Raw genomic sequence first — 26,037 nt, forward strand, 5'->3', positions numbered from 1 at the left:
CTCTTAAGTCTTTCTTTTCCTTGAGTCCCACCCCAGAAGAGAGTGGGGATAGAAGGGACAGGGTGGCTGCTGTGGCCTGGGGCAGGAGGTTAAGGTCAGGAGAGTCATTCCTGTGAGACAAAGCTGGGTGGGCTCCTGAGGCACAAGCAGGTATACAGAACACACCCAGCAGTGCCCTCCCTCTCTGCCTGTCATATGGCACAAGGGGACATGGCAGTGCCAGCACAGGTCCTTCGTCTCAGCAGGACACAACCCTGGGCAGCCTCAGACTGGGGTTAAACCCTGCTGTCTCTGGGGACACATACCACTGTTCCACCACCTCAGTGACAACTCTGGCCCAGGATGCCCCCCAGAGCCACATCCTCCTTGGGGACATCTGGGACTGGTGTGGTTGCTCCTGTGATCTCCCCAGGGGGAGTCACCCAGCAGAGCCAGCCTGGTGACACCTGGACCTGTGGCTAAGGGCCAGAGCGCTGGGGCCAAATGACCCCTCTGTGCCTCAGATGAGGGCATAAGGCACTGTCACAGGAAGTCACAGACTAAGCAAGGTGTGGCCACGCCCCAGCCCTGTTCCCAGGGCTCCTGAGGTGGCAGTGGGGCACAGGAGCCAGCTCTGTGCCCCGAGCTGTGTCCCTTGCTGGGGACAGAGCCACTCCCATCTCATTTGTGGCGTTTTTTCTTCTGCTCTTTACGCTTCTGAGCCCTGACATCCTTCTTGAGGCGGCTGTCAACCACCTTGAACTGGCCCTTGACACCAGGGGGACGCCGCACCCGGGGTCCCACGCCTTTCTTGGCCACCAGGTAGGTGACCTGGCGCTTCTCCTTGGCCAGCCCAGCCTTCTTGTAGATGCTGCAGGAGAAGGACAAAGGTCAGAGTGAGTTTGGCTGGGACAAAAACCAAACCCAGTGTTGGGACATTGAATCCCATCCCTCCTCTGGTGCTGCCACCCCTGGGTCAGCCTGGCTGGGGACACAGGGCTGCCCCAGTGGCTGCAGGGACACGGCCCCACCAGCCAGCCCAGCCACAAAGAGAGGAACTGGATCCTGACTTGGCCACTCACCGGCGCAGCTGGGCCACCTTCTCCCGCTCTGAGATGTCCACGGTGCTCACCACAGCTTCGGCCTTCTTCTTCATCTGCTCCAGCTTCTTCAGCATCTGGGGGAACAGCCAGAGGGGACATGGGGTCAGAGGAGGGACAGTCAGAGGTGGGACAGGTGGGTATCAGAGAAGGGACAGGGGCATTGGAGGAGGGACAGGGGGGTCAGAGGGGAGGACTGAGGCCCTGGGAGGGGAGTCAGGGCACCCCTGGGAGCCCACCCTCACTCACCCTCCGCTTCTTGCGGGCCTTGGCCTCCGCCACCTTCTTGATGGGGCGGGCGTTGATCTCCTTCCAGCGCTGCCGATAGGCCTCAACCGTCTGCTTGTCCACGGGCAGCTGCCGGCGCCGGTGCTGCCGCTCCTCCTCTGTGAACCACTCAGGCAGCTCCCCCTCCTCCTCGTTGTAAGAGTACCTGGAGGGGCCCAGGTGAGCTGTGCTGGACATGGAGGCCCCACTTCACCTGTCCCTGCAGGGGAACAACACCCTGCAGCCCCCAGCCCGGTACCTGTTGAAGGAGTCGTCGATGAGGTCTCGCCGAGCCTTTTTGGAAGTGGCAATGACAGAGCCGAGGGCCAGGCCCTCTGCATCCAGGACTCTTTTCACTGTGGGACATGGGAAAGCTTGGCCTGGCGGCAGCCCAAGACCCAGGGAGCAGCCCTGGGAGCATGGTCTGTCCTTGCCCCCATCTCCCATCCCTCCCAAGGGACCCCCATGGCCCCACACTCACCTGGTTTCTCAATGGGCACCACCTCGAAGCCACAGGGCTCAACACGGCTCTGCTTCCTCCCCACCGGTGCAAGTGGCCTGTGGAGGGGAGTGGGCAAGGCTGGAGTCCCTCAGCTCTCCAGGTCTGTAGAGCTGGGGAGGACACCCCAGACCCCCCTCAGCCCTCACCTCTCATCTTCACTGCTGCTGTCATCATCACTGCTCTGCTCCTCCTGAGCTTCACTGGCATCAGGAGCTGTGCTTGCTGCAGGGGTGGGCTCAGCTGGAGTCTCCTTCTGGGCCACTTTCTTCTCCTTCTGTCCTTTCTTTGTTGTTTTTTCTGGGAATGGGAAGCACCAGGTGAGACAGAGCCAAGGCAGATCCTGCCACAGACACTTCTCTAGAGATCCTGCTCATTAACACTGCACTAATGACAACTTCTTAGTGACACTGGCTGGGAACAGCCTCTGGTCTAGTGGAAAGTGTTCCTGCCCATGGCAAGGCTTGGAACTGGGTGCTCTTTAAGGTCCTTTCCAACCCAAACCAATCTATGCTGCTGCTCAGGGCAGCATCTCCATTGTGGCTGGACCCAGTGCCCCACACTGGGCTGTGGGACTGTCTCCCTGTGTCCTCTCACCTCTTTGAGTCTCACGCTGCCTCTCAGCCAACATCTGGGCCTGCCCTAGCTCCAGCTCCTCATCCGCATCATCCTCGATGCCAGCGAAGGCATCCTGGGATGGGGAACAGTGAGGTCAGCCCCAGGGAGTGGGGGTTCAGCCCCAGGACAGTCCTGGGAAGCTGCTGGGGCTGAGGCTGCTCCATCATTCCTCCCCCACAAGTGGGACTCACCTTCCCAAACCACAGGCTGGTCTGTCGCTCCTCCAGCACTGACTTTTCCTCCAGGGGCACCAGCAGAGGATTCTCCACTTCCTGCCCTTCCTCATCCTCCTCCTCTTGCTTCCGCTTAAACTTCGGCCTGTGACACGGAGCAGCAGGATCAGTGTCCCCCGCTGTGGCTGGGTCCTGGAGCTGCTCCCAGGGCAGCCCCTACCCCAGGAGCCCTCTCCTCTCTCACCTCTTCCCACGCTGCTCCCGCTCCAGCTTCCGCTGCCGGGCCTCGATCTCCAGCAGCTCTTCTGGGTCCAGGTCGCTGGCCAGGGACACGTCGTCCTCTTCGTCGTGATCCGACACGTAAATGTCATTGTCCCCAGGGCTGATCTCCAGCAGGGCATCGGCCGAAGCCATGTCCCCCCGGGACAGCTCATCCAGCAGCTGCAGCACAGGTTACAGTCACACAAGTGACACGAGTGACAAGCAGGCCCTGTCCCACCCCGGGAGCTCCCCCACGCACCGGGGTCCTGTGGATGCTCCGCAGGGAGAACATGCCGGTGTCACCATCGTCGGCGATGGACACTCCAGGCAGGTCCATCTTCAGCTCCACACGCTCCCGCTGCTTCCGCTGCTCCTTCAGGATCTTCTTCTTCTTTCTAGAGGAGGTAAAGGAATGAGGCCACACTGTCCTCTCCCCACATAAACACCCCAGAGGCTCAGCCCCTGCCACAGCACTGCCAACCCCCCTGTGAGGGGTCTCCAGGGCTGGGACAGCCTGGAACAGCTGCTTCAGCTGCTCGGAGGGGCAGAGGAGCCCAAGGACCCCAAATCCACAGCATCCCCTCAACTGACACTGCCACCCTTTGTCTCCATGGCTGCAGCCCCACGTCTCCTCCTCTTTCTACCTCTTCAGCTCTGCTAGCTCCTCAGCCTTCATCTCTGCCAAGGCCAGCTCCACCTCCTCTTGCTCCTTCGCCTCCTCAGCAGCTGCAGCTTTTGCCTCCATCTTCTCCTTCTTCTCCTCCTCCCTGCTCTCCTCCTCCTCACCGGAGCTCAGACTGCCAAAAGGAAGGAGCTCCGTGGAGCTGTGCTGGGGACAGCCCATCCCAGCCTGGGGACAGCCCTGCTCCCTGCTCTTACTTGATATCCAACTCCTTTGCCTGCTCCTTCAGCTTCTTGGCCAAGAACCGCCGCAGCTTTGTCCTCCAGTTCAGCAGGGCCCTGGGTGGGGTGGCAGCTGTTAGGGACAGCCAGCAGGCCCAGCTGGGGGGTGTGGCTGTCCCAGTGTCCCCCAGCACCTGAGCTCCTTGCGGCCCAGCACTCGGATGTCCCTGCAGCACTGGCGCAGCTCTTCTGTGGTGGAGCTGTGATTCTCCAGCTCCCCATCCCCCAGTGTGATCTGGCAAGGGAAAGAGATTTAAATCCCAGCCTCCCCTCCACAGGACAGGGACAGGGAGTCTTCCAGACACCCACCTCGTTGGCCTTGGAGAGGAAGTCCACGGGGTTGGGAGCCTTGAGGAAGTCCATGAGGGTGAAGCGGTGGTACAGGGTGGTGTCACCCTCAGCGTAGCCTTCAGCCTGGAGAGAAAACGAGTTGTGGCAGTGAGGACAGAGGACAGACAAGCAGATACCATGAGCCCTGAAGGTTGGATGGGATCACCTAACACACGTCTTGCTGCAATGGCCACCTAAATGGATCTGTGGGTTGTACTTGAGAACTTTAGAAATTGTTTCCAACCTCAGCCTGAGCAAGAACAAGTCACCAGCCTCAGCCCAGCAGCAGCTCCCAGCCCTGCCTCAGACACAAAAGCTAACAATGACAGGTTTGTGTCAGCTCTGTGCTCAGCTCAGGCCACCTGACACAAATTTACTGTCCTAAAGCCGTCTCAGAGAGACACAAACCCCATGTCCAACCCCTGTAGAGTTTAACTGATCCAGCCCCAGAATCCCCACTTCAGAGCTGCAGCGACTTTAGGGCTCCAAACCTCCCCCAACACTTCCCATCCCAAAATCTTCCATTTTTCTGAACAAACTTAATTATCACAACCTCTTCAAGCTCAGTACTATTTATATCTAACTTTACTCATACCTTGGGCTTCTTTTTGCTGACCAGCTCACTGACGGACTTGGTAGGAACCTCCACATCCTTGAAGGCATATTTGGGGTCAAAAAACTTGCTGTCGATTTTGTCTGGAGCCTGATAACCTGGGATGGAAAAATCAGAGCCATGAGTGACACTCCCCTGGGATGGAGGAACCAGAACGGAGGAATCAGAGCCATCAAAGCCACTCCTCCTGGGATGGAGGGATCAGAGCCTTTTCTGCTGGGATGGAGGGATCAGAGTCACCAACAGGTTTTTCCAGCCCCATCCCAGCTGCTCACCCTGGCACACCACAAAGATCTCAGCAGACTCATTGCGAGAGGCTTGGGGCTTGGTGGCCTGGACCTTCTGGAAGAACTGCTGGAAGATCCACAAGAGGGGCTGGTAATCCCGGGAACGGAACACCTTGGTGATGAACCAGCCACCTTTGCACAGGAACTCACAGGCCAACTTCAGGGCCATGAGGGTCAGGTTAGCTGCAGTAGGAGAGAAGATGGAGTGAGGGAGTGAGAGGGGAGGGTGGAAAGGGGCTGGAATGCGTTTTCCAGAGAAGCTGTGGCTGCCCCATCCCCAAGACCAGATTGACCTGGGGCAGTAGAAAGTGTCACAACGGCAGAGGCTAGCACTGAATGGGCTTTAAGGTCCCTCCCCACCCAAACCACCCTGGAACTGTCTAAGAGCAGTGAGATGTCCCTGTCCCCGTGTCCCCACACAGCCCCACCCTGGGAGTAGGCATCGTGCACCCAGCTGGCTCCCACGTTGGGCGCTCCATCATTCAGTACCACGTCTACCTTCCACGTCTGCAGCTCCTTGCGCAGTGCCTGTGGGACAGAGACACCCATTTGACCATCACCAAGGACCCCACCCCATCCCCCGTGACCCCCCTGCCACCACAGGGGACCTGTGGAGCCCCAGGCCAGCGGGTGACATTTGGGACAGTACCTGGCGGCACTTCTCGGTGGTGATGTCCTCCTGCAGTGTTACCACATTGGGAATGGGCTTGATAGGCACCAAATCCACCCCTAGTTAAAGAAAGACACCAAATCCCCTCAAAAGCGGATCCACTCCACCCTAAGTGGCTTCCCTACCCACCCCCTCCTCCTCCCAGGATCCCTTTCACCTCTCATGTCCAGGTACTGTCCCCAGCTCCTACCAAATGCCACCACTCACCAATGATCAGGCTGGACACTGGCATGAATTTGGAAGCCACCTGAAGCCTGAAAAGAACAGAGCGAAGCAAAGCTGCAGCAGGATTCCAGGAGGGCTCTCAGTCTGGGACTGAGCTCCCAGGCTTTGGGAGCAAGGACAGAGACACAACAGGAACACACAGGACATCCCCGCGGCCAGCTGGTGGCACTATGAGTGGCACTGCGGGCGGCCTGTCCCCACTCACCACCCGCCGGGGGCCGCACAGAGGTCCAGCAGTGCCCGGGCCTTCTGTAGGAACTGGAATTTCCGATTGAGCTGGAGCAGTTTGAAGGAGGAGCGGGAGCGGAATCCTGGAGGGGAGCAGAGGGGTGATTATCGGGGTGACAGACACTGCAGCCCCCCTGTCCCCAGCGCCAGGCAAGGGCCTCACCCGTCTCCTTGGCCAGGTGGTAGAACTTGTCCCGCCGGCTCTTGCCCAGTTTGCTTTTCTTGCCCATGGTGGTGGTGGGGTAGCCCCACGGGAGGGCTGGGAAGTGCTGTCAGCCAAGGGCTCGGGCCTGGGGGGGAAACAGGGGTGAGGTCCCCGCGGTCCCCCGAAGCTCTGCAGGTGAAGCCCGGCCTCCCTCAGTGTCCCCTCCAGTGCTCCCTGCGTCTCTTTAGCGCTCTCTCAGTGCACCCCTCGTTACCGCTCTCAGTGCCCCTCCACTTCTTTCCTCACCGCCCTCCCAGCGACCCCCTCGCTGCTCCCGGCATTGCCCCCTCAGGCCCACCTGCACCCCGCTCCCCCCGAGGCGCATCCCGGCCCCGCTGTTCTCCCCTGAAGCCTCCGACCACCCGGGTTCGAGATCCCCCCGGCCTGACACCCCCGTGCCCCCTTCTCCAACCCGAGCCGCCGCCCCCAGGACATCGACACGACCCCGATCCTGACCTGGACCCCGATCCTGATCCGCGTCCCGCCCCCACCGCGTGCCTGCACCACCTTCCCGGCGTGCCCCGCGCGGAGCAGCCAGCTTCCGCTTCCTCCTGCTCTGGCCGCCATTTTAGGAGTGGCGCACCCCCTCCTCCGCAGCCTGCAGGAGGAAAAAGAGGAAGGATAACGGGTCCCCTCGGAGGTGCGGGAAACAATAACGGGCCCGCTCGGTGGCGCGGCCACGATCCTGTCCTTCCCCTCCGGTACTTTACAAGACAGTAAACTCATCTTTGACCGTTCCAAGATGGCGGCAGAGTCCCGACACGAGTGAGGGGCCACTATTGCTCATGCGCACCGTGCCCGCCCGGCGGAGTGTTTCGGAGAAGGAAGTGACGCCATCACGCCGAGAGCGCAGGGGTCGGGCAGCAGAAGGCGGTGGTCGCCATCTTTGTTGGGGCCCGATGCCGGCGGAGAAGATGGCGGTGGACGGGCCCGAGCAGGTGCCGACTGGCCGGGACTGGGCTGGGATCGGGCTGGGGATGAACGTGGCGGGGCTCAGGGAGAGACTCGGGGCCCTCCGCGATTCCCCCGGGCTGTGCTGTTGCCGGGGTTGCTCGGACCCTGGCAGCGCCGTGACTCGGCGGGTCTGGGGAAGGTGGCGGGGCCTGAGAGGCGGGACGGGATCGGGACCGCGGGGCTCGCGGTGGAGTTGGGGATGCTGTGGGCACCGCTGGGAGCACGAGACACGGGGCACCCAGGACTCGGCTTGGGTGGGGGGGTCGGGAAGGGAGTGAGGGGAGGGAAAAGGACATTCGGGAGCCAGAGGAAAGGGGGAACTGGGGATTGGGAACAGAGGCTGGGAGGAGGGAAAACAGGACCCAGGACCCGGCCCGGCGGTGGTGATGGGGGAACTGGGGACCTGCAGGGCAGCCCCGAGGTCGGTGAGGGTGCGGGGGTGTCGGAGGCCGCTGAGATCTGTTGTCCCAGATGGAGATGGACGACGGGAAGGGCGGCTCGGGGCTGCGGCAATATTACCTGTCCAAGATCGAGGAGCTGCAGGTAAACACAGCTGCAGGGAGCACCGCAACAGTGTCACTGTGCTTCCAGCAGGGATGGTTTAGCCGCGTCACTGTGGGCTCTGGGGACACGAGGTGGGGCTGTGCTCTGAGCTGGAGGCGATGCTGGCCCTGGCTCAGGGGCTGTTCCCATCCTGTCGCGGGTGCCAGGGTTAGGTGGGATATTGAGATGCAGTTGTTCGCTGGGAGGGTGGGCAGGCCCTGGCACAGGGTGCCCGGAGCAGCTGTGACTGCCCCTGGATCCCTGGAAGTGTCCAAGGCCAGGTTTGACAGGGCTTGGAGCAACCTGGGGTAGTGAGAGGTGTCCCTCTCCATGGCATGGGGCAGAATGAGATGAGCTTTAAAATCTTTCCCAACGCAAAGCATTCCATGCTGCCATGCTAAAAGCCATGGTGTGGGGTGCGGGTGAGCCCAAGGCCACTCAGCAAAGCCTTTCCCCTTCAGCTCATTGTGAACGAGAAGAGCCAGAACTTGCGGCGGCTGCAGGCGCAGAGGAACGAGCTCAATGCCAAGGGTATGGCTTGGAGCCTCCTCCTGCTCACCTGAGGGCTGAGGGCTCTGGGCTGGGCTTTGGGGCTCTGGGCTGGGCACGGGGGGCTCCAGCCCACGGGGCTGGTGCTGAGCTGTCACTGTCCCTGTCCCAGTGCGGCTCCTGCGGGAGGAGCTGCAGCTGCTGCAGGAGCAGGGATCCTACGTGGGAGAGGTGGTGAGAGCCATGGACAAGAAGAAGGTGCTGGTCAAGGTACGAGCCTGAGCTGCCCATAGGGCTGCAGTAGGGGTTTGGGGACTGTCCTGTGTCCCCATGGGGGATGGGACAGCTTAGGGACAAGAGGCGGGATGTCCTTGTCCACGGAGCTCGTTGGAATGGCTCTGCTGGGCCTGGGGCTGCCCCAGGGTGTCCGGTGGGGTTGGAGCTCCTGGCTTCTGCTCCTCCCAGGCCATGTGGATGTCCCTCAGCAGGGAATTCCCGGGGAAACAACTCCTGGGAATATTTGCTCCTTTCCAGGTACACCCAGAGGGCAAGTTTGTGGTGGATGTGGACAAGAACATCGACATCAATGACGTGAGTGCCCCCGGGCTGCAGGGTGTCCCCAGGGCTGGCAGGGACACCCAGCCCCTGTGCTGTCCCCAGGGCTGGCAGGGACACCCAGCCCCTGTGCTGTCCCCACAGGTGACCCCCAACTGCCGCGTGGCCCTGCGCAATGACAGCTACACCCTGCACAAGATCCTACCCAACAAGGTGGACCCGCTTGTGTCCCTCATGATGGTGGAGAAGGTCCCAGACTCCACCTATGAGATGATCGGGGGCCTGGACAAGCAGATCAAGGAGATCAAGGAGGTCATCGAGCTGCCTGTGAAGCACCCAGAGCTCTTTGAGGCGCTGGGCATCGCCCAGCCCAAGGCAAGTGCTGCTCTGGGGGATTCCCTGGGCTGTCCCTGTGTCCCCAGCCAGGCTCTGAGGGGCTGTGTGGCTGTTCCAGGGGGTGCTGCTCTACGGTCCCCCTGGCACAGGGAAGACCCTGTTGGCCAGGGCCGTGGCCCATCACACCGACTGCACCTTCATCCGTGTGTCCGGCTCCGAGCTTGTGCAGAAGTTCATTGGGGAAGGTAACAGGGCAGGGGTGGCTCTGGGGGACCTTGGGGCCGGGTGGGCTCAGGGCCAAGCTGAGCCTTGTGCCCCCCAGGGGCCCGCATGGTGCGGGAGCTGTTCGTGATGGCCCGGGAACATGCGCCCTCCATCATCTTCATGGACGAGATCGACTCCATCGGCTCCTCCCGCCTGGAGGGCGGCTCGGGCGGGGACAGTGAGGTGCAGCGCACGATGCTCGAGCTCCTCAACCAGCTCGATGGCTTTGAGGCCACCAAGAACATCAAGGTAGAGGGGCCAGCCCTGCCTGGGGTGCTGCCAGCCCCACAGTGCCCAGGGTGGTGACAATTGTTCCCCTGTGCAGGTCATCATGGCCACCAACAGGATCGACATCCTGGACTCAGCCCTGCTGCGCCCTGGCCGCATCGACAGGAAAATCGAGTTCCCCCCTCCCAACGAGGAGGTATCAGAACCACCCCCAGCTGGCCCTGTCCCCACCCTCTCCCTGGGAGCCATTCCTGGGCTCCAATCCTCCCTGTGCCCCTGCTCCAGGCCCGCCTGGACATCCTCAAGATCCACTCCCGGAAGATGAACCTGACCCGGGGCATCAACCTGCGGAAAATCGCGGAGCTGATGCCTGGGGCCTCGGGCGCGGAGGTGAAGGTGAGCTGGGGACTCTGGGGACACGGGGGCTGGCACAGGGAGCACTGGCTGATGTTCTCTCCTGTCCCTTCAGGGTGTGTGCACAGAGGCAGGGATGTATGCACTGAGGGAGAGGAGGGTGCACGTCACACAGGAGGACTTTGAGATGGCCGTGGCCAAGGTGGGTACCAGGGGAGAGGTGACAGTGGGGGGTGACAGGGGCACAAAGTGTGCTGTCAGGAGCACAAACAAAGGGGGTTGTCACCATGTGAGTGACACGGGAGAGGCTGCTGGGACACATAGCCTGGTTGGACAGAGTGGCTGCTGAGCCCTCCCAGTGCAAGCCTGAAACTTGGTCTTGGGATAATGAACGCTCAATTTGGGTAGTGAATGTTGGATGAACCCCTGTCCCCTCCCCCCAGGTGATGCAGAAGGACAGTGAGAAGAACATGTCTATCAAGAAGCTGTGGAAGTAACCTGTGGCTGGAGCTGCTCCCTCTGTGCTGTCAATAAAGAGCTGCTGTGGCCAGGCCTGTAAACTGAGTTGGGGACTGAGTTGGGGACAGGGTGGGGGCTGCAGGACACTGCAAACCCCCAGAGCTGCAGGACACAGCACACACCCCACAGAGCTACTGCTAACTGCTTTTATTAGAAAAGATCCAAAATAGACAAAAACTGGTTACACAAGAGGCAGAGCAGGCACCCCTGAGCCCAACCCTGGGAATCTGTAAACGCCCCCCCACCTCGGGAGCCTGCAGGGGGGCAAAGGCACTTCAGTGGGGGTGGCAGTGGTGGCACTGTCCCCGTGGTCCCCTCCTTCGTTCCCAGTATCTCCAGTTCTTAATGCCCCCATGCCCCTACTGGTTGCAGGCTCCTGGGGCAGTCACCCCCTCTGCCCCCAAACCTCGTCAAGACAAGTGGTTAATTATGGAATTATGTAAAAGAGCGGGAGAGGGGAAGGAATAAACTGATTGTCTCAAAATGAACCCCAACCCTCGGTTCCGTATCCCCAGAGCAGCCCAGGCAGCCTCCCTGAGCCCCTGCAGAGCCCAGTGCAGGAAAAGGAACTCAATCAATATATTAATTAATAATTCAAATACAAACCCACTGTACAAAACGCTGCCTTTTTTTTTTTTTTTTTTTTTTTGGTTTTTTTTTTATATAAAACCTGTTCACAAAAATAGTGCAAAACGTCGGGGGCCGGGGAGAGCTGGCGTTTGGAATGACGAACTTTGGTTGAACAGGGGCAGGGCGGGCCCTGCTGGGCTCGGGGTGGGGCTGGCAGCTCCTCCGCCTGGGCACGGGCAGCGCTTCCCGGCTCCCGGAGGATTTTTGGAAGCGGGAAACCCGCGGGGGCTGCGCGGGGAGAGGCGCGATGCAAAGCGGAGGAGGCGCTGCGGGGGCTTGGGGGGAGCGGGGACCCCGCTGTGCTCGGCCCGGGGAGCCCGGGGGGGCCCCGGGGGCTCCCATCCCTCCAGGCACATCGGGTTTGTGCAAGTGCTGTGGCTTCCAGTCGGTACCGTCCGGCTCGGGCAGCGGGGCGGGAGCGGCCCCGGGCCCCTCCCGCCTTAAGTGAGGCGGATCCCGAGCACTTGTTCCAGTTCCTGCCGGCGCTGCTGGACCTGCGGACACCGCGGCGGTCAGAGGGGGGCAGGGGACACTGCCCGGTGTCCCGGGGATCTGTCACTGCCATCCCAAGCCCGACCCCACCCCTGAGCTCACCTTGGCAAAGATGTGTCTGCCCACGGCCTCCTGCGCCCAGGGCTGTTGGTAAAACTCGGCCCGCCGCTCCTCCTCGGGATTCCCGATCACATCCGTGATGATCTGACCCAAACGGGACGGGCACCAGCAGTGAGCTCCACGGGCATCCAGATCCCTCCCTGAGCTCCAAGATGGACCCAGTCCCCTCCCTGCCCCGCACTCTGCCCAGCCCCAGGACTTCACAATCATGGAATTGTTAGGGTTGGAGAAGACCTTCAACCCCTATCCCACAACACCACCACCATGTTCACCACTGACCCAGGTCTCCAGGGGCCACATCCATGGTTTTGAACCCCTCCAAGGATGGAGACTCCACCACTGCCCTGAGCAGCTGTGGCAGCACTAGACAACCCCTTCCACGAACAAATTTTCCCCAATATCCAACCTAAATCTCTTTAGCAATTGTTCCCCTTTACCTTGAGGTCCCTCCTCTGGGATTTGATCCATTCCTGGATGAAATCCTGGGGGTTGTTGCTGAAGCTCAGCATGAAATCCCTCTGTGTCTTCAGCTGGTTGATGGACTCGATGGTCTCATGGATCTGGGGAGGTGCCAGGGGTCAAAGGGGCTGTGTCACCTCACAGGACACGGCTGTCCCCGCCTGCAAAGCTGTCCCCTGCAGTGTCCCCTCCTACCTTGGCATCCAGGGAGGCGATTTCCTGCTGGTTGGTGGTGGAGGCCAGGAAATTGCTCATCTGGGCTTTGAGGGGATCGTCCACCTCCACATCGATGTCATAGCAAGCTGTCTTCTTCTGGTCATTGGGGTCCACACTGGGAGAAGGGGGTTGGGGGGACCTGCTGAGCCCCCACCTGGCTGGGGGTAGATGGACCCCTGACAGCAACACCAGTGCCCCAAGAAGCCTCAAACTTGGTGGTTCTTCCCCTCCCAGGTGACTTGTGCTGGTCCTTCAGGCTGGAGACCTCAAAGTCTCCTGTGCTCCCACCCCATGGAGCCCCCCAGCCCTGGGGACAGTGCCTGACCCAATACTCACCCCATGGAGCCCCCCAGTCCTGGAGACACCGCCCAGCCCACTGCCCACCCCACTGAGAGCCCCTCCCAGTCAGGGACCAGTCCCCACCCCACTGAGATCCCTGGGGACACACGCACTCCCCACCATACAGAGCCCCTCCATCCTGGGGACACTGGCCAGCCCACTGCCCACCCCATGGAGACCTCCCAGTCTTGGGGACACTGCCCACCCTATGGCACCCCTTCAGCCCTGGAGAATGCCAGTGCCCATCCAGTGCCCAGCCCACAGAGCCCCTCAGTGGCTGTGCCCACGCTGTGCCCCACCTGATGGTGTGATTGATAATGATGGGGTCTGGGTGCTGCAGGAGCCCCGCCAGCTTCATGGGGATCTCGGAGAAGCGCATGCGGACACAGTTGAAGATCTGGAGGGCAAAGCAGAGACTTTGACACCCATGGCTGGGTTTCCCCTCACCTGTGCAGCCAGGTGGGGCATCCCCAAGCTGGTGGTGCAAGCCAGAGCCCAGGGAAAGGGCACAACCAGAGCCTGGAGGGGCTGTGGGAGCTGGGGAGAGGCTCTTCCCAGCTGGAGGAGGTGGGAATGCGTGGGTACCTGGCGAAAGTAGCGGTTGCAGTTGATGAACTCCTTCTCGTGGCTGTCCTGCAGTTTGTTGTGTTTGATGTAGAGCCACAGGGCCTGCATGATGCTGGCCCTGGTCTGGGTGTGCACCCCCAGGAGCCGGGCCAGCCTCGGGTCCAGCTTGTACTGGGGAGGCTGCAGGGACAGCCAGGGTCAGCCACAGGATGAGCCGGGAGGGAAAACCAAAGCCCAGAGCAAAGCCCAGCCTCTGACCCATCCCTGTTCTCCTGCCCCTGGCACTGAGTGCACAGCTGTTCCTGGGACAGCTGAAGGGATGGGGACTCCACCACTCTTTGGGCAGCCTGTCCCAGTTTTTAACTCCTTTTTCACAGATAAATTCCTCCTGCTCCCCAAAGAACAGGCACTCGGGAGTGTCCCCCCACAACCCCTGTGTCACTGCAGCCCCACATCCAGAGCTCTGTGCACCTTTTGATCCCTGCATCCCCCAAACCCTCATCCAAGGCCCTGTCCCAGTTTTTAGCTACCTTTCCATGGAGAAATTCCTCCTGCTGCCCAAAGAAGGGTGTCCTGTCTGGCCCTCGGGAGTGTTCCCCCCCAGCCCGTGTGTCACTGCAGGTCCATGCCTGGAGCTCCCCATGCTCTTTTCAATCCCTGCATCCCCAAAGTCTCATCCAAAGCCTGTCCCAGCCCATCCCCACTCCTGGCTGCCCCAAGGCCATACCTGGTGGTCCAGCATGAGCAGCAGGGTGCACTTCACATTGACATCCCCAGGACGCTTCACCTGGAAGCCGTCAGTCTCCTGGGTTGTGGGCATCCGGTGCCACTGCGAGGGACAACAGGGACACTGCTCAGGCCATGGAAGCCACTGCCAGCAGGGTCTGTGTCTGCAGAGCTGGGCTGGGGCTCTGGGCAGGGTCTGGTACAGCCTGGGGTGCTCCTTGGCAGCTCCTGATCCCAGTGGTAGCAGCTCAGAGCTCTCCCAGTCCATCCCATCCCGGGATGTGCTCCAGCACTGTGATGGACTGGGGCAGTTCCAGCCCTGAATGTTTGGGGTCCAGGGCTCCCACAGCTTCTCGATCAATCCTCAGGGAATGTGCATCAGAGCTGCTCCCAACACTCCCTGGAAGGGGATTTAGCCTCTCCACAAAATTACCCAGGGTAAAAGCATGAGTTTGGTGCAGGGAGAGCTCCAAGCAAGAGAAGCCAAAAAAGGTCTGATCCCTTTCCCAGCCACAGCTTAACCCCTCAAGGACCCTCCAGCTCAGGGACAGGCAGGAGGGCAAATCCTTCTTCCCACACAGCACTGGGATGAGCCCCCTGTGGGATCAGCACCCATGTGGGGACCAAGCTGTGCCAGGCTGGGAGGGAAAGCTGCCTCTGGAGCCACATCCCTGCCCCACACAGCACAGCTCCAGCTCTAGCGAGGACAGGGGGTGTGAGGGGTCAGAGCTGAGCTCGCCAGGGAAGGCATCCCTGAACGTGAGCTGGGAGAGCAGGAGAGTGTGGTCCCCACAGAATGCCTGGCATTGCCCCCAGCCCCAAAAACCTGCTCAGGCCCCTCTCCCAGCAGGACAGGCCCTGGGCTGGGAGCTGAGCATCCAGAGGGGGAGCAGCAAGGCCATGACCCCCATTTCCCACTGGGATCCCTTCCCACCTCACCTCCACCAGGTGATTGTCCGGTCCATAGAGCTCCTTGTCCAGCTCGATCACGAGGCTCTTGAAGAAGGAGGAGAACTTCCTCTTCTGCTTGCTGGGCTGCAGACAGGGCAGCAGAGATTCCTGATCCCAAACCCAGCCCCAGACCCCAGAGTAGAGCAGGGGCTGCCCCAGCTGAGCTTCCAGCACCTCCACGCCCCTCCTGGTCCCTCATGGACCAGTGCTCCTCCTCCCACCACTTCATCCCTCCTGGATTATCCTGATGGACCAGCTTCTCCTCCTACCATCACTCCTTCCCTCCTGGATCCCTATGGACCAGTGTTTCCACCACCTCCTCATCCATTTTGGATCGTTATGGACCAGTGTTTCCACCATCATTTATCCTGAGTCCTGATGGACCAATGTTCCTCCCACCAGCACCTCATCCCTCCTGGATGGTCCCTATGGATCAGCTCCTCCCACCACCACTACTCCATCCCTCCTGGATGCCCCTGATGGACCAGGATTCCTCCCCCCATCCCTGCTACATCCTCACATCCTCCAGCAGTTTCCCCTCCACACGGAGCTCCCAGGAGGCCACACGCTCCCCGCCCTCTCCTTCCTCCTTGGCCGGGGTGAAGGTGTTGGAGATGTAAATCCTGAGCTTCCGCTTTTGCTGTGGAATGGGAACAGAGAGAGGGACAGACACAGTGAGAGGGGACTGTAGCACCCATCTCCATGCCAGGATGAGAGGAAATGGCCTCAGGGGAAGTTTAGATTGGATAATAGGGAAAATTTCTCCACAGAAAGGGTTGTAAACCATTAGAATGGGCTGCTCTGGGCAGAGGTGGAATTCCCCATCCCAGAAATGTGTGGATATTCCACCTGGGCACATGGCTTAGGGTTATGGTTGGACTTGATGACCTTAGAGGATTTTTCCAACCTTAAGGATCCCGTGACCCATGACTCCATGACTGCCAGCCCCCCTCCCAGCCCTGCACTCACTGTCAGGGGTTTCTTGATGGCCTCCTGGATCTCCATCCTCTTGCGAGCAATGGTTTGGTCCAGCTTGCGCTCGAAGGCCAGCAGGTCCATGTAAGCCTGGGATTCTGGGACCAGCTCCCGGATCTGGACACAGGAATGGTCAGTCCTGGTGTGCTGGGATGGGCTGGAGCCCCCACAGTCCCAGCAGCCAGGGAGACACCAGGTGATGAGTATAGCACCCAGTTCTTATTTTAAACTCGCCGGGAGCCCTGCAAAGCTCTGCCCAAGCTGGTCTGGAGCCTGTTGCTGTTCCCAGCAGCATTCCTGGTGTCCCAGAATGGAACCTTGGAATCTCAAGAGGAACTCCTAGGACCTCCTGAGATCTCCATTCCACCCCATTCCTCGCTTGCGCTGAGTCCAACCTCACCCCAACCCTCTCCTGCCACACCAGAGAGAGAGACAGAAACACTGCAGGGTGGTTTAGGTTTGAACAGAAATTCCCTGTGGGCAGAAAGAACTCAGGGAAATCCTCCCCTTGCAGGGACCCCCGTCCCTGCAGCAGCTCAGCTCTGTCCCCTGGGCTGAGGTGACACTCACCCTCTGTGGCAGCACCTTGTCAGCCATCTTCCTCCTCTTCACCCTGGGAAACAGGGGAAAATTACAGCTCCCACAGGACATCCCACTTCCTGCCCACTGGGGAGATGGATATTGGGAAAGGTTCTTCCCCCAGAGGGTGCTGGGCACTGCCCAGGCTCCCCAGGGAATGGTCCCAGCCCGAGGCTGCCAGAGCTGCAGGAGGGTTTGGACAGCACTGCCAGGGATGCCCAGGGTGGGGCTGTTGGGGGTCTCTGCAGGGCCAGGGGTGGGACTGGGGATATTCCCACTCAGAATATTCCTGGGGAGAAGGTGTTGGGTGTTGGAGGGAAGAAAATCCAGGAAATCCTGGAGCAAGCAGAGGTGAAAACAAGGCAAAGCCAGGGCTGCAGGACAGAATTCCCAAATTTCCTCCCTGAAAGCAGCCATCCCATTCTCCCAAGTGCTCCAAACCAAAGCCACTGCCAATAACTCCCTTAAACCCAGCTCAAACCAAACCCTACTGTGGTGGGGCTGAAATCCTGGGAAATCCTGGGAAAACCTGGCTTGGCTGGCTTCAATTCTGCCCACTGCAGCCTCCCATCATCCTGAGCCCATCCCAGTGCCCACTGAGCTCCTGCCGAGCCTGGGCATAGCAGGAAATGCTCTCCTCCTGCTTGCCTGCACAGGAGATGGGGCAGAGTCCAGCTGCACAGGGAATTCCCATTTCTCCAGCTGCATGTGGAGCAGCAGGATCACACAGGAGGGGTCTGGGGGACACTGGATGGTCCAGGGGAACACACAAGGAGAGGTCAGAGCCCCACTTTGGAATAATTACTGCCCCATCCAACTCCTCCTGCCCACAGGCTCTGGACACCCCAGAGCAGCTGGCTGCCCCTAAACCCTTGATCCACTGGCTGGGAGCAGGGAATGCCCAGGCAGCTGAGCCTGGCTGATCCCAGTCCCCAGCCTGGGATGGCTCTGATCTCCCTGTGGGTGCCAGGCTGCTCCCCGATCCCCAGCTTGCTCTGGCTGTGCAGCACTGAGATGCCCCAGGAGGGATGAGGGAGCCAATGGAGCTGCCAGGGAAGGGAATGAACCCTGAGCATCTATGATGGGATCCTGCCCAGAGATTCTAGGAACCAAAAAGCCCCCACAGAGAGGGATCAGCAGGGCTGTGAACCAGCAAGGAGCTGCTGGCAGAATCCAAACGAAGAGTCCTGCCCTGACTGCAGCTCCAGGGAGCATCCCTCAAATCTGCCAGCCCCATCCCACACTTCCAGCCACATCTGTGCTGGCCAAAGCCACCAGAGACCCCTGGGAGGATGAGGAAGACCCCCAGGAGCTGCTGCTGCTGGGGACCCCACAAGGCTCTTTGGTTCCTGGCATGGAGATCAGAGGGAGGGGAAGCTACAAACTGAGGGATCTCTGCCCCCATCCCAAAACATCCCATTCCCAAGCTCTGGCAGGTGCCAGGCTAGAGGAAAACCCTGCTGTGTCCCCTGCTCTGTAGTATAACAGGAGCTGTGGCATTCTGCATGACGTGACACTTGTGACACACTTGTGTGGGGACCTGAAGAGGCTTTGCGGTCTTAAAGGGGGTCAAACACTGACTGGACAAAGGCCTGGGATCCCTGTCCTGAATGGAACAACATCCATCTTTCTATAGCTCTCTATCTGCAGTGACATGTCATTGATATCTCCATTTGTATTAAGTATTATTTATATAGTATTTCCAAAACACGGTTCTCCTGTGCTCTGGAGAAGTTTCCCAGCAGAAGATCCTGTTGGGACTGAATTGCTGTGCCTGGTTTGAACAAAGCAGCTCCTGGCTCGGTTCAGATGGAAAACACAAAGTGAAACACAACCTGGATTCATTGAGAAGCAGGGATGCAGCTTCCTGTCAGCACGGATTAGTGTGGTAGTCCTGGGAATATTCGAGGAGCTTGGAGCACCCCGGGATAGTGGAAGGTGCCCTGGGGTGGCACTAGATGGGCTTTAAGGTCCTTCCACCCCACCTATTCTGTCATTTTACCAAGGGCAGCGGGGAGCCATCGGGACCCCCGTCCTCCCACGGGAATCCCTCCCGGACGGGACATTCCAGCCCTTACCCTCTCCTCGGGGTGGCCATGGGTGGCTGTGCCTGGGGGGTCAGCAGGCGCTTCCTGAAGGGATCCATCATGGCCTGGGGCAGGCCGGGCCTCAGCGGGGTCGCTGCTCCGTAGGGGGGTGCTCCCGGGGGTCCCACCTGCAGCCCTGCCATGGGCATCCTGCCCCCGGGGGACATCCCGGGCCGCTGCTGCAAAACAGGGACACGGGCGTTAAACAGGAGCCTCACCAGCGTGCATCCACCCTTCAGTGCCATCCACCCTCCGCGCCACCTCTTCCTGAGGGTGCATCCCGGGCCAAGGCAGGGAGCAGGGAACGACAGCAGGAGCTGCGGCTGCAGGAAGTGATGGGAGAGCAGGAACAGGCACAGAAGCCCTGGGGTGCAGGGAAGCCTGGCCTGCCAGCTGTGGAGCCAAAGTCAGGCTGGTGGCCCTGTGCCACCAGCCCACAGCTGCAGCAGCACAAGGACACTGCCAGCTACATCCCCACCCTGGGGACCTCGTGGGTTCCTCTCTGGAAAGCAGCACAGGACGGGGGAGCAGGGCAATCCCACTTCCTCCCACAGGCAGGAAGGAAGTGAGGGATGGAGGAGGCAGCAGCCCTCCCCTGTCAGCAGCCAGCTCCCGTCCTTCCCCTTCCAGGGACACACACGGAATTTGGGAGCCATGGCACAACCCCAAGGGGTCCCAGCCCTGGCAGCTCCTCTGCACCTTCAGAGCACTGATCTGGCAGCACCCACTGGTGCCTCATGTGCCACCAGATTATCCTTCCCGGCTACAATCGGCCCCAGCCCCCAGGACCCAGCAGCCCCCCCTCCTGCTCCACCTTGGGGCCGATCCAGCAGCTCCCTGCAATCCTTTGATCCTCAGCTCCCCCTGCCAAGGTGGGAGGCTGGGAGAGCCACCGAGCCAGCAGAACAACATTTCTGCCCTGCCCTGCTCCTGACGTGCCAGGACATCCCCACAGCCCAGCAGGGCAGGGAGCCAAGGAAACACCTCATTCCCTGCACACAGGGATACGTCTGGGAGTGAACCCTGGATGCAAGAGGGTTAGGAATATGGGATGCAGCCGGCCTGTCCTCCACAGCTCAGAGCTGTAGCGGGGGTTGGTTTGATAGAGCTACAGCCTAAAAAACACCCTAAAGAAACCCTAAAAAACACCCCAACCTCAGTGAAAAGCTGATAAACACAAACCCAAGAGTTTGAGCTGCTCCTGGTGCCTCTGCCAGTGGCAGATCCCAAGAGCAGCACTGTGTTCCAGGCGGGATCAGGGCAGCAGCAGGGCCCCAGGATTAGCTGCACGTGGAAGCTCAAACCCCCCCAGGCCCAGGCTGAGCCTGTTACACAACAAACAAGCACACAGGGCTCCAGAGCCTTTGGAGCGCCTGCTCTGGCCCGCCCTTCCCCAGGGCCCGAGGCTCCTTTACCCTCCTCCCAGCTCCCAGATGTTCCTCTCCTCCTGCTCAGCCCCATGTGCACAACTCCCTGTGACTCTGGCAGCAGCACCCTTTTGTGCCAAAACCACAAGGCTAAGACCCATTTTTTTGGGGTTTATCGAGAAATCCCTTGTGGCAGGGCCGGGTGCACCCACACCCTGTGTAACAGGACAAACCACTATAAATGTTCTGCAGTTCAGCTCCAGCAGGGCTGTGAACCAAACCTGTGCTGACACCTACCAGGGCTTCTGGAAAGCAGAGAAATGCCAAGAAGAAGCTGAGAAACTTTTAATCTGAAATTTCTGGGGCCCCAGAGCAGCTCAGTGCAGAGCCCAGGCTGGAAGCATTCCCTGGAGCCACCAGGAGCAGGAAATGGCTCCCAGGGAAACGCTGCCCCGGCTGTTTTTCAGTGCCTGGAAGGCCAGGGAGGTTCCACAGCTACAGAGACATTCCCTGTCTTAGGAATGCTGTCAGGAGCTGCCTGGAGCTGACCCGGCCATGCTCAGCTCCTGTCCATGCCCTGTCCTTTGGCCAGGGCAGCTCTGAGGTCTCTCCTCCCTCCCTCTGCCACTACATGGAGCACATTTCAGATCCGTCCCTGAAGTGAGAGATCTGGAGGCTTCAGAGTGTCTTTGACAGTTCCACATCTTTGGGCAAGATCTCTTGTGTGTCCAGCTGCTCTTTCCAGGGCTCCACTGAGACAGTTCCATCAGCAGGGAGAGGTTCAGCACAAACATACACAGATTTGTCACACTTTAACTACACCATCACCTCCCAAACCATCTGAGAACCATCAGCCACAGCTGAGCTGCCAGGGGAGTGACTTCCAGCCCACCAAGGATCCACACTGGACCGTGGGGACTGTCTCCCCTTATTGCTGTAAGAGAGCAGAACCCTCCACACAGATTTTTCCTCTCAGTTTACTCTCAGGATTTTCAAACTTGCAACAGAGAATCCTCTCGGCTGAACCAGTCACCAGTGCCCAGGGCAGACTTGCCCCCAAAGGCTCCCAAAGCCTTCTCACACAAGCCCAGCCGAAAACCTCCAGCCAAGGCAGGAAGCAGCACCACAGCCCCGGGGTGAAGCCCATCTCCAGCCTCTTTTGGAAAGCCTGGAAATTCCCAGGACGCAGAGGGCTTAAGCTCAGGAAATTCGATGAAACCAGCCGCAAGCAGGAGCTCATTCCTGCCCAGCACCCGCTGTCCCTGTGCCACCCCCGGGCCCGCCCTGTCCCCTCCCCTCGGAGAGGCGGACAAAGGGCGAACCCTGCAAGCTCAGCGCCAGGAACAGGCTGGAGCCCATCCAGCGCTCCCTGCGGAGCCTCTGGAAGCGGACAGCAAACAGCTCGTTTCTGCTCCCCGCCAGGGATGGGGCTGCCTTCGGGGTTCAGCCCAGGTCACTGCACAGGCCACGGGCCTCGGGGCAGCTCTGCTGGGAATCGGCCCCGGCTGAATCAAACGGGAGGCTGGAAGCGCTCCTGAGGGATGTTTGCTGGCATGGCAGGAGCCTCTGAGCCTGCCGAAGGCCCCTTATTGAGGAAGGGCAGCCCAGGAACTGGGGGCTGATAGCAGAACAGAGAAGCAATAAATCCCAGGACAGATCTGCAGGAAGCAGCTGGGCTGGAGAGAGAAGCTGAGGCAAAGCAAACAGCTCCAGAGCCTCTCCATGTCCCCTCCAGGATCCTGGCTCTTCCCCGCAGCCCCCAGGCAGGGAGGAAGGCTCCTCCCCACACCCGTCCTGTCCTGCTCCAGATCCAGCTCTCTGCACACTGACAGGCAACCAGGGAGCCAGAGCCCACATCCATCCTCACCCGGGGCTCTGGAGCACAGCCTGGCCCAGCGCCAAGAGCTCCTCCTGCAAGTTCCTTCCCTCATGCCCAGGCAGCAGCACTTCTCATCGGGATACAGAAACAATCCCTGTTCAAACAGGATTCCAGCTCCACATGGGGTTGGGCTCCAGGAGAGCTCTGCTGCCCAGGGCTTTGTGTGGATTGGATTGGATGAGCCCCCCGCACACCTCAGAAGGGTGAATTTCCCCTTTGTTCCTCCTTATCTGTGAGCAAATCCCTCTTGGGAGGGTGCCAGGGAGAGCCTGGGTTGGTGCTGGCACAGACCTTGAGCTGGGAGGTGCTGCTGGGATGGAGACGATGCTGCTGCAAACTCTGCTGCAGCTCCCTGCAAGCTCCCAAATCCTCCTACATTTGGAAAACCTCCGTGTTTGACACAGGAGCAGCTCCAGGAGCCAGATCTGAGCTGTAAAGCTGACATGAGGAAGTGGTAAATCAAAGGGAGAAGGGCACAGCACAGGCACAGCCCCCAGCAGATCCAGGACACATCCTGGAATGTCTCCAGCAGCAGCAGAGCTGTCTGGGCTGGACAAACCTGCCTGCCCACAGCCTCGCAGCTGGAGCTCTGGATGTTCCAGGGCAGGGAAAGGAGAGGGCACAGGGATTCAGACCCCACAGGGGCAGGAACAGCAGCAGGAACAAGGAACAAAGGTGTTGGCTCCTCCTGGGAGCTGCGAGAGGCTCTGGGGAGGAGCAGAGACGGGCCTGGCACAAACCCTGCCCGTGGTGCTCCTGCAGGACCCAACTTTCCGGGAACGGCCTCGAGGGCTCCCCAGAAGGCCCTGTGGGAGCGCAGGGAGCAGCAGTCCTGGAGGTGGTGTTGTTCCCCCTTCACTGTCACGTTTCCCAGGAACAGCCGAGCGTGCCTGGGCTCTGCTCTGCCCTCCTCCCCCTGCTCCAAAGGACACTGTCCATCTGCTTTGGATCAACGCTGGAAGCAGCTCCAGGCTCTGGCTCTGATGAAACCTGCCTTGGAAAACCTCTCCCTTGGGAAGGGTGGGGTTATCCAGCGCAAGCAGCCTTAATGCACAAGCAGCTGGAATAGCTCCAGCCCTGGCTGTTGTCCCCTGGCCCCCTCCAAGCCAGTCCCAACCACTCCATGAGCAGGAACACTGCTCTCCCTGCTCCCAAACGGGTGGATTTCTTCTGCTCTACACCAGCATGTCCAGACCTCCCCACAACATTCACCTGGCACAATATTGCACAGTTCTTCAGCTCCTCTGTCCCGCTGCCCCCATGGATTTCTCCATGAAGCATGACTCTCCTTCCCACTGCCATCTGCCCAGGGACAGGATCACAGAGCTGCTTCCAGGCTTGGGAGTTCTCACGCTGCAGCAGCCTCCCGGCCCAGAGAATCCAGGCTCTGTCTTCCCAACACGTGCCAATAAAATCCATTTAATGGGGATCTAATTCTGCACCAGGGAAGCTTTAGCTGGGGGTAGCTGCAAGGCCAGAAAGCTGAATTCCAGGGTCACATCCCACATGGATTCACACTGCTCCAGGCCATGGTGTTAAACCCAAAACTTGGGAAAAACTCTCCTAAACCTGAAACCAGCAGCTGAAAAAACAGGAAGGCTCCTTCTCACTGAACTTGCATGGAACTTGGCTGCTGGGGCTCAGCCTGAGCATCCTGGCTGCTCTAGGGGCAGGGAGAGGGATCAGGGTGAGGGATCTGCCCACAGCCTGCACCATGCCTGATGCTCCTGCCCCTGGAAAAAGGCCTCTCCTTCTGCTCCAGGTATGGCACCGGCCCCTGGCTGCTCTGGAAACATCAGCTCCCACCAAAGGAGCCCCTTGGATTCCCTGCCTGGGCTGCCAGGAAATCCCCAGCAGGCACACAAGGATGTCCAGAGGACAAGCATATGTTTAATAATCCCAAGATTAGAGTCCCTAAGCCCTCGCTGGCCTGGCCAGGGCCTCTTCTGTCTCCCGGTGCCCAAACAACGCAGCTCTTCCTAAAACTGGGACAGAATCAAGCCCTGGGGGGATGGCAGGGATGGGAGGGGCTGGTTTCCTCAGCCTGGGAGTTGCAAAACAAAGGGCAGACCCTCTGGATCCTCTCCTTTCCCAGGCTCAGGGGGAGGCCACTCAACAGGAGCCCTGGGGCTGGATCCGGCTGTCCCAGTGCTGTACACTCTGGGGACATCACTGGAGCCATCACCGCAGGGCCATCACCCTCTGCCCCCAACACCTGCTGCCGTCCCAGCCCTGGGGGAAGCAGCATCTGCCAGCCTGTTTACCCGGCTGCTCCCAGCTGGATTTTGTACCCTGCACATGGAAGGTCAGGCAGTGCCCCCGCCTCGAGTTACCAGCGGCTCACACCCGGCCAGCTCAGCTTCCAACACCATTTCCTGGCGTTTTGAAGGCTGCAGGAGGAAGTTGTTTCCTTCTGCTGCGTTAAGGAGCCGGAATTTCCCTGAGCTTGGTTTGTTTCCTGAGTTTTAAATCATACAAATCAGGCACAGCTCTGGGGGAGGCAGCAGCGGGCAAGGAGAATGTGTTGCACAACTGGGCTCCTCCATTTCCAGCCTCTCTGGAAAACTGAGTTTTACACCTGAGAACTCATTCCCAAAATAATCAGCACGAGCTTGGGAGAGAACTGAGAAGCTGGGTGTTCAAAGGGAAGCAGGAATGTGTGTCAGGATATACTTTTTACTGCTGAAATAGCATAGAAACATGGAATGGTTTGGGTGGAAGGGACTTTAAAGCCCATCCAGTGCCACCCCTGCCATGGCAGGGACACCTTCCACTGTCCCAGGCTGCTCCAAGCCCTGTCCAGCCTGGCCTTGGGCACTGCCAGGGATCCAGGGGCAGCCACAGCTGCTCTGGGCACCCTGTGCCAGCCCTGCCCACCCTGCCAGGGAACAATTCCTGCCCAATATCCCATCCAGCCCTGCCCTCTGGCAGTGGGAAGCCATTCCCTGTGTCCTGTCCCTCCAGACCTTTGGACACACAGTTCTTACTGCCTGAATTCACTTGTAAAAGATGCCAGGCTGAAAAGTGAATGATTTCACGTGCTTTTTGAGGGCTGCCCATTGTTTTGGTTTCCTTTAACCAACAGTGCCGAGCGCCTGCTCTCCTCTTCTACCGCTAACCAACACCTCGTCCTTCCGGAGGACACACCGAGAAAACTCCGAGGATACTCCGAAGTTACACCGAAGCTGCACCTGCACACTACGCGTTAGCTCCGCCTTTGCCAAGGACACAACGTGCTCCCGGCGGGTCCGTGCCGGGGGCTGAGAGGGACGGGAAGGGACGGGGCGGCTGCGGAGAAGGATCGGGCTCGCGGCCCACGGGAGCGACCCCGGCCCGGCCCACCCTCTGCGGGAGGGGACGGGCCCGGCTGAACTTTTACCGCGTTCGGAGGGTGCAAAGTGTGAGCAGGAGAAGAGAGCGGTGTCCCGACTAAGAAGGGCAGCGGAACGGCTCCGCCGGGGGTCCCGGGCCCGCTCCGGGCGATGCCGGCCAGGCCCGGCCGCGCTGCCCCGGGAAGGCCCCGCCGGCCCGCCCGGCCCCCTGGGCGCTGGCCCGGGCCCGTGGGTGTCCCGCGCCCTTCCCGCCGCCCCGGGACGCCTCACCTGGTACTGCGCGCCGGCCGGGCCCATGGCGCGGTAGCCCGGGGCGGCGGCGGGCGCGGGGCTGGGGCCGCGCAGCAGGGCGGTGCCGGGCCCCGGGGCCGGCGGGGCGGCGGTGGGGGGCAGCGGGCTGAGCGGGAAGGCGCCGCGCCCGGCCATGGCGGGGCCGCAGCGGACGGGACGGGACGGAAAGGCCCCGGCGGCGGCTCCGAGCGTCGGCGCCGGAACGGGAACGGGAACGGCTCCGAGCCCGCCGCCTCAGGCCCCGCCCCCGACAGCGCCTCAGGCCCCGCCCCCGACAGCGCCTCAGGCCCCGCCCCCGACAGCGCCTCAGGCCCCGCCCCCGACAGCGCCTCAGGCCCCGCCCCCGACAGCGCCTCAGGCCCCGCCCCCGACAGCGCCTCAGGCCCCGCCCCCGACAGCGCCTCAGGCCCCGCCCCCGACAGCGCCT

The 26,037-nt window shown here is 60.4% G+C and overlaps 3 protein-coding genes across 7 annotated transcripts; 1 reads left to right on the forward strand and 2 right to left on the reverse strand.

Moving 5' to 3' along the window:
- Nucleotides 1-6: 6 nt before the first annotated feature.
- On the reverse strand, nucleotides 7-6,926 carry FTSJ3 (FtsJ RNA 2'-O-methyltransferase 3). Its single transcript, XM_066336945.1, has 22 exons — nucleotides 6,815-6,926; nucleotides 6,317-6,443; nucleotides 6,131-6,236; nucleotides 5,908-5,954; nucleotides 5,680-5,759; nucleotides 5,459-5,558; nucleotides 5,019-5,213; nucleotides 4,726-4,841; nucleotides 4,110-4,214; nucleotides 3,935-4,035; nucleotides 3,777-3,857; nucleotides 3,542-3,694; nucleotides 3,157-3,292; nucleotides 2,881-3,077; nucleotides 2,655-2,781; nucleotides 2,443-2,536; nucleotides 1,995-2,145; nucleotides 1,828-1,904; nucleotides 1,606-1,702; nucleotides 1,329-1,512; nucleotides 1,062-1,156; nucleotides 7-850 (listed from the first exon to the last, which is right to left on the reverse strand). Exons 2-22 carry the CDS (start codon nucleotides 6,381-6,383, stop codon nucleotides 661-663), a joined length of 2,499 nt encoding a protein of 832 aa, XP_066193042.1. The 5' UTR covers nucleotides 6,384-6,443; nucleotides 6,815-6,926; the 3' UTR covers nucleotides 7-660.
- A 220-nt stretch (nucleotides 6,927-7,146) lies between these two features.
- On the forward strand, nucleotides 7,147-10,641 carry PSMC5 (proteasome 26S subunit, ATPase 5). 5 transcript variants are annotated; one of them, XM_066336949.1, is made up of 12 exons: nucleotides 7,147-7,296; nucleotides 7,784-7,855; nucleotides 8,317-8,386; nucleotides 8,517-8,614; nucleotides 8,879-8,935; nucleotides 9,044-9,274; nucleotides 9,354-9,480; nucleotides 9,558-9,748; nucleotides 9,825-9,923; nucleotides 10,013-10,123; nucleotides 10,197-10,283; nucleotides 10,525-10,641. In XM_066336949.1, exons 1-12 carry the CDS (start codon nucleotides 7,258-7,260, stop codon nucleotides 10,576-10,578), a joined length of 1,236 nt encoding a protein of 411 aa, XP_066193046.1. In that variant the 5' UTR covers nucleotides 7,147-7,257; the 3' UTR covers nucleotides 10,579-10,641. The 5 variants fall into 5 exon arrangements, with proteins under 5 accessions (XP_066193046.1, XP_066193045.1, XP_066193047.1 ...); XM_066336948.1 differs by having other exon boundaries at nucleotides 8,879-9,274; XM_066336950.1 differs by lacking the exon at nucleotides 8,879-8,935.
- A 91-nt stretch (nucleotides 10,642-10,732) lies between these two features.
- On the reverse strand, nucleotides 10,733-25,846 carry SMARCD2 (SWI/SNF related, matrix associated, actin dependent regulator of chromatin, subfamily d, member 2). The gene is made up of 13 exons (XM_066336947.1): nucleotides 25,590-25,846; nucleotides 18,733-18,920; nucleotides 16,646-16,688; nucleotides 16,070-16,192; nucleotides 15,621-15,740; nucleotides 15,089-15,184; nucleotides 14,151-14,252; nucleotides 13,442-13,603; nucleotides 13,156-13,253; nucleotides 12,497-12,632; nucleotides 12,280-12,402; nucleotides 11,825-11,926; nucleotides 10,733-11,724 (listed from the first exon to the last, which is right to left on the reverse strand). Exons 1-13 carry the CDS (start codon nucleotides 25,743-25,745, stop codon nucleotides 11,671-11,673), a joined length of 1,503 nt encoding a protein of 500 aa, XP_066193044.1. The 5' UTR covers nucleotides 25,746-25,846; the 3' UTR covers nucleotides 10,733-11,670.
- Between the last annotated feature and the right edge of the window lie 191 nt (nucleotides 25,847-26,037).

The sequence above is a fragment of the Sylvia atricapilla genome, chromosome 27 (assembly GCF_009819655.1).
Source record: "Sylvia atricapilla isolate bSylAtr1 chromosome 27, bSylAtr1.pri, whole genome shotgun sequence".
NCBI classification, from domain to species: domain Eukaryota; kingdom Metazoa; phylum Chordata; class Aves; order Passeriformes; family Sylviidae; genus Sylvia; species Sylvia atricapilla.

Excerpts from the sequence above, each read along its gene's own strand:
- FTSJ3 (XM_066336945.1), bottom strand. The coding sequence starts at position 6,383 with ATGGGCAAGAAAAGCAAACTGGGCAAGAGCCGGCGGGACAAGTTCTAC. Across the intron at positions 3,695-3,776 it reads GCAAAGGAGTTGGATATCAA|TCTGAGCTCCGGTGAGGAGG; the intron begins GTAAGAGCAGGG and ends TCCTTTTGGCAG. Across the intron at positions 2,537-2,654 it reads CCAGCCTGTGGTTTGGGAAG|GATGCCTTCGCTGGCATCGA; the intron begins GTGAGTCCCACT and ends TCCCCATCCCAG.
- PSMC5 (XM_066336948.1), top strand. The coding sequence starts at position 7,258 with ATGCCGGCGGAGAAGATGGCGGTGGACGGGCCCGAGCAG. Across the intron at positions 7,297-7,783 it reads CGGTGGACGGGCCCGAGCAG|ATGGAGATGGACGACGGGAA; the intron begins GTGCCGACTGGC and ends CTGTTGTCCCAG. Across the intron at positions 9,275-9,353 it reads TGGGCATCGCCCAGCCCAAG|GGGGTGCTGCTCTACGGTCC; the intron begins GCAAGTGCTGCT and ends TGGCTGTTCCAG.
- SMARCD2 (XM_066336947.1), bottom strand. The coding sequence starts at position 25,745 with ATGGCCGGGCGCGGCGCCTTCCCGCTCAGCCCGCTGCCCCCCACCGCC. Across the intron at positions 16,193-16,645 it reads ACAAGGTGCTGCCACAGAGG|ATCCGGGAGCTGGTCCCAGA; the intron begins GTGAGTGTCACC and ends TCCTGTGTCCAG. Across the intron at positions 15,185-15,620 it reads AGGGGAAACTGCTGGAGGAT|CCCAGCAAGCAGAAGAGGAA; the intron begins GTGAGGATGTAG and ends CCCTGTCTGCAG.